General features: G+C 47.4%; 1 protein-coding gene across 6 annotated transcripts; it reads right to left on the minus strand.

Annotated features, from left to right (window-relative positions):
- Positions 1-483: 483 nt before the first annotated feature.
- On the minus strand, positions 484-8,511 carry mocos (molybdenum cofactor sulfurase). 6 transcript variants are annotated; one of them, XM_020709819.3, is made up of 17 exons: positions 8,180-8,508; positions 7,978-8,067; positions 7,847-7,913; positions 7,126-7,770; positions 6,970-7,046; positions 6,670-6,869; positions 6,463-6,579; positions 6,045-6,389; positions 5,807-5,969; positions 5,617-5,704; positions 5,166-5,290; positions 2,504-2,530; positions 2,348-2,407; positions 1,585-1,681; positions 1,344-1,485; positions 1,138-1,242; positions 484-1,047 (listed from the first exon to the last, which is right to left on the minus strand). In XM_020709819.3, exons 1-17 carry the CDS (start codon positions 8,289-8,291, stop codon positions 943-945), a joined length of 2,565 nt encoding a protein of 854 aa, XP_020565478.1. In that variant the 5' UTR covers positions 8,292-8,508; the 3' UTR covers positions 484-942. The 6 variants fall into 6 exon arrangements, with proteins under 6 accessions (XP_020565478.1, XP_078787993.1, XP_011483101.1 ...); XM_078931867.1 differs by having other exon boundaries at positions 7,978-8,106; positions 8,180-8,483; XM_011484799.4 differs by having other exon boundaries at positions 2,348-2,530.
- Between the last annotated feature and the right edge of the window lie 1,913 nt (positions 8,512-10,424).

Consider the following 10,424-nt stretch of genomic DNA (forward strand, 5'->3'; position numbering starts at 1 on the left):
ATCAAATCTTTGTAGTATTCCGTTATGAACACCAAGACATACAGAAAACTCTAAGTCTTAGATTTAATATCGAATAATAAAAGCCAAAACGTAAACAGGAACTAAACTGAAAGTACAAAGTATTTTCTACTTTCTACTGTTGCAGATGTTTTCACACATTTTTCTTCAGAGTACTTCAGCAATGTCACCAGGAAATCAAATTCCCTGAACATGATTGGAGCTTCATGGTTTCTGCAAAGATTGCTCCATAACTGAACGCTATTTACTTGAACGTTTCACACTCCATTAATTTGGATGAATGTTTCTTCTTACCTCTTCTTGCTTTCAAAGACTTTCTAAAGACAATAAACCGGCTTCAGAAACGGCTTGGTGAGATTTCTGCCTGAAGACTCTCACTCATCCCGACGGTTCATCCCAGAAAGAGGTTAAAAGGTCATCTGGACTTTGGTTTTTATTTTTCAGCATTAATAAATGAACCAAAGCTGAAGTGTTGATGTGCCTTTTATTTTCATTCTCTTCCTATTGATGGCTTTCAGTGCATCATTACAATCATTGCCTTTACAGTTCATGGTGTTGTAAAGGTGTTAGAGGGAAGGCAATGTGGCGACTTCATCTTTAGAGGATGCAACGGTTCTTTCCGTGATTCTCTGGGGACACAGAGAGAAAAGTACCTCCACTGATGCTGCGTTCCTAACAGATCGGCGCTCTTCTCCTCTCAACAGTAGATCATCGGCATATGTTGAACATTCATTTCTGTCTTTGGCTGGTAAAGAAGGTTGATGAGTTAAATGGGCAGCTGTTGAAATAACATTTCCTTTGTAGCTAAGATTTCAGGTGATTCCATCTAAGAGCTGAATTCCAAATCTTTGATGTTTTTCATTTTAAAAACGTTAAAAAGATGGGAGGATTAACAGCGATGAGAAAAAACAAAGAGGTGACCCTTCAAGGCCCGTGTGGTTCCGGCTGGATAACAGAACCAACAGAGAGAGCGTGTCCTGCTGCAGAGCCGTCTGCAGTCTCATGAGTCAGATACACGCCAAACGTCACCTAAAGGTGGAAACATCTCCATCATCTTTGGTTTTTCTGTTCCTGCGTCACACACAGATAACTGAGGAGCGGCGAATGTTTCTGACCCACCTTCCCGCCGCGGAGGGCAGACAGGGACACGAGCGGCTCTTTACATTTGGCTCCGGTGTCCTGGTCTATTCCCACCATCTGGCATCTTCCACACTGACCCGCGACCTTACGGTTTATCACACAGGGCACAGGCTTTGGCAATGATCCACTTGACTGGCTTTGAATGCGTTTGAAGATGTCACATTCAAGTCAGAGTGTCAGCTCACCACGAAGCGGGTGCTGCCAATGATCAAGTGTGACCAATTATCCTCATCGAATGCTTCTCCTCCAGTGATGACTAAATTGGCTCGGAAGCGCCTGATGACTTTCTGAGAGACGAGGAGCTCCTGGTCCTCGCCGCCGCCCTGCCTGTGACAGAAGGAAATGAGGAGACGTTGTTCCACTGAGCTGCAGAGACCAGCCTCTATCATGTAAATGCATCCTGGAGCGATGCAAATGTGTTCAGACCTGCTGCTCATTAGACTCTGAATGAGCTTCACGCTGGCGAGGTTGATCATGAGATACTGGGCTTCATTCACCAGAGAGAGGGACGGGGAGGGGGCAGCTGGAAAGGAAAGACTTCATTTGTTGGCTGTGAGGACAACATCTGTACATGGAGCAGCTCGGACTGACTGAAGACTGAAGCCATGAGTCATCACGCCACAAAAGCTCCAAACACAAATATGAGAACTGCTGTTGGACAGAATAATTTCAGTTACTTCCTGAAAGACATGGAAAGCGTTCACACGCGGAGGCTGAACCTCCTCCTACAGCGATGCTGCTGTTCACAGATGAAAGGGTTTCCCACCAGGGCCTGTGAAGGCTCTGCAGGGAGCGGCGTCCCACCAGAGAGCCGGCCCGGATCACAGAACCAGGAGGATCTCACGCTCAGGGGGAAGACATGTATTTAAAAGAAAGCCTGGATTACAAGTGATGAAAGACCCGGCCCTTCACCAGTAAGGAAGGATTACACCAAATGATGGATGCAGAGCATTGTGGGAAATGAAGGACAGAAGAAATGTAACAAGGCTGGAACACAAGTCACACACAGATTTAAAGTCTGGACCTTTATAGTTTGGAATGGAAGTGGTTTAGGAAGGGTGGACATCTTTAGAGCAGATGCAGACAGATCTTTAATGTAGTTAATTAGAGCTCACAGAAAGCGGGATCCTACATTTCCCATCATGCAGTTCAACACTGAGATTTATAAGATCCTCCCTGCCGAGCACACCTTTCAACTGAGGCTGGTCTGTATCCCAAAGTTTAGATGAGGTAAGTCTGTTTTCAGAGTCTGAAGCACAGAAAGAGATATCTGAACTGATGCAACGCAGTCGTCTCCATCCACAGAAAAAAAGAACTTTGTCCGACAAGACGACCTTAAACCGACCTTTCATCAAAGCATTCTGCACCAAACCTGTTGGAATAGCAAAGAACCAAGTTAAAAAAGCCTTACAAACATGTTTTTAAAGAACCAGCAACAGTTTGGATTTGACCACATTTAATGTCTGAGAAACATTTGGAGGAAGATCCGTCAGCATGACGGAGCGGCTCTTTCAGAACAAAAGACTCTGGATGGTCGTTAGCTGGGAAAGGTCACAGAGGTTAAAGATCAAACAGTCTGAGTCATTCATCCATCGTCCAAACCCGTTTGTCCCTTCCGAGGTCACGGGGCTGCTGGAGCCTATCCTGGCCACTCGTGGGTGAGGGCGGGGGAAGTCATGGACAGGTCGCCAGTCTTTCACAGGGCCACAATCACACACCCGTGCACACTCACATGCACACTCACACCTACAATTTAGAGTTTAGAGTAACCAATGAACCTATGAAGCATGTTTTTGGACGGTGAGAGGAACTGTTCATTTCAATTCTAGGCCCTTTTCCCTCCGTTAGAGGAGTAAATCAACAGATTTCTCCTCCAGATCATCAGCTGCAACAACACAGAAGAACCGTGTGACCTGGTTAGGGTAACTGAAACTTATGAGAGCAAAATCAAAGATAGGGAAAAAGCGACATGAGGACACAACGCATGCAGAAACATTATGGTTGCAAACACAAAAAAGAATTTTTACGCAAAAAAAAAACAAAAAATTGAAAGCAAATATTAAATATTTTCATTTGTAGCTAAGAAAGTTTTGTGTGTAACGAGGTGGCGTAAATATCACTCCATAGTTTGTAGATGTTTTCCTTTTCTTTCTACAGTTTGGAAAGTCTCCGTCTCCACGGAGACCACTGCCAGAGATGTTTCTCCACAAATTCTCCATCCAGAAAATGTGGCGGTGTCACATTCTCTGGGATCACCAGCGCCCTCTGCCTTCAGGCAGGTGTACTGCGGGCTTCATCTACTGTCTTTTTTTTTTTTTTTTTTTTAAACTTGTTCTGTCCAACAGCTGAGCAAACAGATTAGAGCTGAAGGCTTTTTGTGTTGGACAGGTTTTACTATCACAAAAGAGGTTATATAGTTTCTCTCCTAGATCTTGTGGGTTTAGTCCTAAACTCATGTTGAGCAGGAGCGCTTCAACCAGCTGAATTAGAGTGTAGATTTGTATAAACCCCTTTTTGTCGTATTATTTTTTATTTATTTGTTACATTTAGTGTGTGTGGGGAGGGAGAGGGGAAGAATGTGAGGGGAGGGTGGAAGAGAGTAAAGGGAAGAAAGGTGAAAAGGTGGGGGATACAAGCACTGATTTGAATAAGTTATTATTTTATAATTAACAATTATACCAGATCTGCTGGAAAGACGAATGTTACATCAAAGGTGAAAATCTGACACTAAGATGAGCGAAAAAAATCTGTCCATCAATACACTGTAGGTCAGGAGGAGGGATGAAGCAGACAGGGAGCAGTGTGCACGTGCACGTGGGGGTGGAGATACATGCATGCTGCCGACGTGAACCGTGTGTTCATAAGGGGAGTCAGATCCTACCCAGCCAGACCAGCCAGACCAGGAGAGGGGAGGAGAGCCCCCCAGGCCAGAAGCCCCCCCAGCATCCGGACCCAGGCAGCCCGGGAGGGGAGGAGGAGGGGACCGCCCACCCCACCAGCCAGGCACAGAGAGGGCCCCCCTACAGGGGCCCCCCCCAATGCCCAGAGGCACAAGCGAACCCAGTGTCCGGCCCCCAGGCCACAAGACAGGAGTGCTTAGCCGTACCAGGCGGCAGCCATGGGGGCCACCGGGTGCCGGACACCGAGACAAAGGCCAGGGACGAAGCCAGGGCCCCCGGAACCCATGAGCCGGCCACCACCCGACTGGCGCCCCGTCTCCGCAAGCCAGCCCAGGCACGCGACCTAAGCAACCCAGGGATCGCCACGCACCCACAGCCACCCCCCATAACCCTACAACCCTACACACTACAACCCCCCCCCCCCCCCCCCCCGCCATAATATCTGAGCCCCCCTCCCCAACCCTCTCAGTGCCCTCCATCTACTGTCTTTCTAATGTGCATTTTTAGTGGATAAAAAGTCTAAATGAGTTACAAACTGGCACCAATCAGGCAGTTGGCGAGAAAGTTATCTTTTAGGACGATACAAAGAGCAAAACATAAAGCGGATGCGTCACCTGCAGCCCAGTCAGGCTGTGCGGCACAGTCTGGGCCCAGGTGAGGCATGGGCTGCCGGTGCCTCACCTGCCGCTTTTTTGTTTATTTAAACAGGAAATTCATACCAAAGAAACATTGAAAACACACACAGAAACAAGTTATCATAGAATAGACATGTCTGAAAAGAATCTTAGCTTGTAATTTTTAATAATAACCGGTATACTCATCTTATTTAATGCATGTATTTTTTAAGCTATATTTTGCCTCCCCTGACTGCGCGTCACTGCATAATCTAAATCTTAATTTAAAGTATGACTCTTCTTTTAAGACCATCAGAACATTTTATGGTTACAGTCAAAGACTGATGTTGTTTAGATTACCGTCTATAAAAATAGAAACTATTTTAACATTTTTATGTACAGTTTCAAAGGCATCTGTCTCTCTGCAGTGACATTGTCTTCGTTCATGTTTGGAACCATTGAGAATCTGGAGGGAACCCGACGCCCTTCATACCGTCACACGGTCTCTTCTTCATTTCTCGGGTGAAGTCTGGACTTTGTCTTATCAGGCGGCATGGCTGTCCGAGGAAGCCTGACAGCCAGGAAGCAGCCTCGGCCCCGCAGTCAACAGTCTCCACCCTGGAGCAGAGAGGATTACTTTCAGGAGGCCTCAGGGGAAATCTGCAAAGGGTTGATGCTGAGCGCTAGTTGGAGAAATGTCTTCATCGCAGAATCTACAGATTAACAGCGTTTTTGTTAGATTGAAGCACGTCATGTGGGGTTTTTCTAAAGGATTACCGTCCCCTGCCTTTTGTTTGTGTTTTTCCTACAACGGAGGACTTTTCTGAGAGCAGAGACGTGGGCTCCACGGTGTGTCATGCAACACTGCAGTGATCTGTGATCTGACAAAAACAAATGTGGAACAGAGGATATGTGCCGCCGTGTCCAGCGTCCGACCAGCTTACCTGTCGCCGCAGACTTTACTCTGACTCACAGCAGAGCCCGTGTGCAGCAGAATGTCCTTTTCCAGAGGAACTGAAATGGTCTCCATCCCTACAGGGTCATGGTTCGGAAAAAAAGTACTTTTATGGGTAAAAACCAACACCTGAGTGAAACGGTGCGTTTATTTTCAGAGGTGGTCATGGACCTGCTGACCTGAAGCCTGCAGCATCAGTTTGTTGGAGGGAAGGTGGATTCGGGGGCTGATGAGGCACAGGCGAGGCTCCCTCTTCTGATTTAGGCAAACTCCGTTTCTGTTCACCACCATCCAGGCTCTGTCATATAATAAACCCAGCGGCCCCACTGGCCAGTTATGGACCTGCATGGGAAACAGCAAAGCTGCATCAAACATGCAGCGGCAGCGAGAGCAGCGCTCACAGGAGAGGGCTCAGACCTCATATGCTCCACAGGACTTCACAGGATAAATGTAGATGTTGGTCAGAGTGTAGGCGTCTCTCCGTTCCACTGGCTCTTCCCTCTGAACAACCTCACATGACTCTTCCTGGAAGGCTTGGATGGGCGAGACACCATTGGATCTCTCTGATGGTGCACTGACAGGTAGCAGACCTTGTAGTCTGTCTGGGTCCACAGTGACCGGCTTCTCCACAAAGCACTCAGCAACAAAGCTCAGGAACTTTTGACAGTCTTCAAATGTCGACATGTAGCCAAAGGACACTCGAACCGATCCAGTGGGCTGGCCATCCACCAGGTCAATGCTGTCTCCACAGACGTGGCCCGCCTTAAAGAGCATCATGCTTTTTAAAGTCTGTGCAGACCCTGAACAGCCACTTTAGTTTTCCTCCGTCTCCCACCTGAAGGTTTCTCTTCATCTGCTGGTTTGTGATGCCGATCAAGGCCTGACAGGCCCCTGTGTTACAGAAACAGCCTGTGCGCACATGGATGTTGTACAGACTTGCCATCCGGTCCACCTGAGGGTAAAAGAGGATTTGCTGTCAAACGTAAATGTCAACAGTCGGAACCAGAACCAGACTCAGCAGAAGCTTGTTCATTGGAGGCACCTGGGAATATCCGATTATTCTCCCGTTAGAGTCCAGAAGGTTGAAGTTCAGGATCGATCCCTGAGTGGCCGGACTGTCAAAGTGTCCATCTGCATATATCTGAGCCGCCCGCCTCCCGTTGCCGTGGCAAAGACCGGAGAGCAGTATGAATGTGTACCGTGCCAAGCCAAACGTGTGCAGCTGGATGTTGTGCATGTTTCCTGAAAGCAGATAATGATTTACAAACGACACCAAAGCAAAGATTCTGTGCGTTAAGTAAAGAGTTCCAACTGAAATCCTCATGGTGCTCCTTCCCTTCACCTGCTATCCTGTAGAGAGACTCAAAGCCATGGTTTAAAGCAACGATGTCCAAAAATGATATGGTCCCATCTTCAAACCTTTAATGTGGAAGGAGAAGCAGAGGATTTCAGAATAAAGGTGTGGACATGTGTTTAGAATATTTCTACCAGGCTCTACCTGTCAGAAATGTTTGCTGCCTCCACGTAATAATCTTCACTGGTGAGGTAAGCGGCTGCTGTGCCTCCTCCAAAGTAGGTCTTTCTCAGAGATCCTGCTGTGCTGTTTCGGACCAGCAGAGCCCCCAGACCGGTGGGGAAGCCAAACATCTTGTAGAAGGAGATGGGGATGAAATCCGCAGGGCAGTCCCGGAGGTCCAAAGGGGAACAGCTGACATAGGAAGCTGCATCCAGCAGAACAAACCAGCGGCCTCTGCGGTGGCTCGCCGGGTACAGACGTCTGGTCTGGATGCCCCTCACATAGCTCAGGGGGTACTTTCTTCCAGAAAAATTGCTCTGTGCTGGGTAACAGAACAGGTGTGCTGTTTGGCAAAGAGCATCTTCCTCTGGGCAGTCCTCTTTTTCTTTGTTTTCCATTTCTTCTGGAAGGACAGACAGGGCAGCGACCCCCAGGGCAGAGGTCTGTCCCCTCATGCCCACAACCGAGGTATGGTTGTCCGTCAGATATGAGAAGACACTTCCTGTTTCCTGGTCTGTCTGTGGGCTCCAGGGAAAAATCTCAGCCACTAACTTGAGAGCAGCAGTGCAGCCAGAAGTGAAAATCACAGAGTACTCGTCAGGGCTGGAGTTAAAATGCTGCAGGATCCTAGAAGGAAACGCTCCGATTTCACTCACTTCCTCCAAAACTCAGTGGTCATTACGGAGGACGCCATGGACCTTACCTGTATCTGACCCGCTCCACGGTGTCATGGGTCAGCCTGCTGCTGGGGCTGTGGCTGTGGGGGTTCCCTGCAGGAAAATCCACCAAGTTACACACAGTGGAACAAAAAAATGGAAAACTGTCCAGTCTTACCATAAACGTTAGAGGAGATGTCCTGGAAGTAACCCCTGAGCAGAGAGTCTGGGTGCAGAGTGGCTGCTGCGTGGTCCAGGTACGTCACTCCTGTTTACAACAGCAGGTCAGCGACTGCAGAGGCTGCGTCTGCGCAGATGCTGCGCGTTAGCTGGAACTGCTGCGTCTGCGCAGATGCTGACCGCGGTGCGTGAGCCATTACCCGTCATCCTCGGAAACTCCCGCTCCCGCAGCTCTCCAAAGTCCCGCTCGTAGCCGTAATGAGGCCAGAGTCGCTGGAAAACCCCGAAGGTGTTCAGTCTGTGGAAGTCCATGCCGTCTCCTCCCGCACACGCTGCGGGTCCAAGGTCCAGAACTCAGAGAACGGACTTCCTGGTCCGTCTGTGCTCCCGGTTTGGAGGGCGGGGAATCACGGGAGGAGCCGCCACCTCCCCTTGTGTCCCCGTGGACGGGAAGCCCCCAACACGAGCTCGAGTGGAAACGGTGTTGTTGCGGGTCAAAGTCACGTGACCCGTCTCTGACCGTCACGTGGTCATACTCAGAAACCACGTGTTCTTATTTCCATCAATCAAATATTTTACAATAAAGTTGTAAAAATTCACGAAGACTGCGAGTGGATTTTTCCACAGTTTTTGTCAAAATCCTTGAGATTAGAATACCAACCTGGATGGAACCTGCAGGTTCTGCATACTTTAATCCACTTTGCTGATGGTTATTTGAAACTAACTTTGGGACAATCGAATTCAAATGAGCCAAAATAAAGACTAATGATCAAATTCGGTATATAATTGTATGACTTATGTAATTCGGTATAAAAGTGCTGAAACATGATCAGCACTGTCAGCTCTGTTACTGAGGCTGAGCTCTGAAGGTCACATCTTCACTATCAGCTGGACATTTCTGACTTCCAGCTGCTCTCCTCAGAGAACCATCCGCCTCCACCCTTCACACCTCCATGAATCTCCTCTCTAGTTGTCCCTGGTAGCTCCAACATCAGCATCTTTTTACCACCACCATCATCATCATCATCATCACCATCACTGTTCCTTACAGAAACACAATGAAACAAAAGGAATATCATATTTTTGTACCATAAAGCGCATGAAAAATCCCGAACTTTTCTCAAAAATCTGCATTTTATCATCCTGTTCAAAAAATACACAAATTGTTATTTCTGATGTGATTCTGAGTCTGTAGAATGAGTGAATCTATGTCTGCTCCTTCATAAACCACAATAATTCCCCAAGAATATGGTGAGTCTGTTTTAATGGCCAACAATCCACCTTGAAATCTGCTTTTACCAGGGAAACACATCTGACATGAATTCCACCTTTGGCCGGGACGGACGGACGGACGCCAGGAAGGACGTCCTCCTGACTCCATGGTAAATGTTTCTGTCCTGTTCAGCTGGTAGACGTTAGCATCTCCTTCAGCGTTCAGCCTGATGTAAACATGCTGGAAAAAGATGGATCAGGCTGAGTCTGCTCTGTCAACAATGACAGGAGGAAGGGCTGGTCTGACAGTCCTCCCATGTGTGGTGGGGCCAACTCTTCCAGAAGATTTCAGGACTTTACAGCAAAATAATCAGAGCTGAGGATTGATGCCAGCGATCAGTGAAATGATCACAAGACAAGGTTTTCTCTCCCAAGTCCTGTTAAACAGAGCAAGGAATTTGAACACAGCTTTTTCTAAAATCTCAGCTTTATTATGAATGCTTCCATTTCTTTCCTTTGCATGTAAAAACAAAATAATTTCACAAAAAGGAAAAACTACCAAAATGATTAAGAATTGACCTTTTAATTGACCTTTAGGACAAACAAATGTTGTGCAATAATGTCTTTTACCTTTGTTTCATATTTCTCTATTTACAGTCATAAAAGCGCTCAGTACAGGTTTCAGCTGTCACTTAAGAAAGCATCAAAAACAAACAAAAATCAGTTCAGACTTGAGAAAAAAGATCATTGGTGCTGAAAGCAGGAGGATTTACAAACGTATCCCAGCATTTCCAAGTGTCAAGAACCAGGGAACAAGCCTGGCAGAGGTGGGACGACAAAATGTGTCTAAAGACCCCAGAACAACTGCCAAGAGACTAATTAAGGACTTAGCTAGGTCAGGAATTGTAGTCTGAAAGAAGACAACCTCTCGATCTGGAAGGGAGAGGAACACAACCCAAAGAACACCATCCCCACAGTGAAATATGGTGGTGGAAGTATTATGCTGGGGGGAGGCTTCACTGGGTCTGGAACTAGGAATCTCCTCAAGGTGGAAAGAATAATGAAAGAAGGTGAAGATTTTGAAGGAAAGCCTCCAGCAGTCAGCAGCCAGACTGGGTCTGGGTCATCACTTTGTCTTCCAACACGACGACTCAAACATCCGGCGCTTCTGGTGAAGAACGACCTTCAGAAGACCACAGTGAACGTTTCCGGCTGGCCTGCACGCCTGAATCC

This window comes from Oryzias latipes, chromosome 15 (genome assembly GCF_053564925.1).
Source record: "Oryzias latipes strain Hd-rR chromosome 15, Olatipes_Hd-rR_3.1".
Classification (NCBI taxonomy): Eukaryota; Metazoa; Chordata; class Actinopteri; order Beloniformes; family Adrianichthyidae; genus Oryzias; species Oryzias latipes.

Coding starts and splice junctions, on each gene's coding strand:
- mocos (XM_011484799.4), bottom strand. CDS start 8,291: ATGGACTTCCACAGACTGAACACCTTCGGGGTTTTCCAGCGACTCTGG. Junction 5,705..5,806: donor ACTGATGCTGCAGGCTTCAG/GTCAGCAGGTCC, acceptor ATGACCCTGTAG/GGATGGAGACCATTTCAGTT. Junction 1,682..2,347: donor AGACCAGCCTCAGTTGAAAG/GTGTGCTCGGCA, acceptor TTTCCTTTCCAG/CTGCCCCCTCCCCGTCCCTC.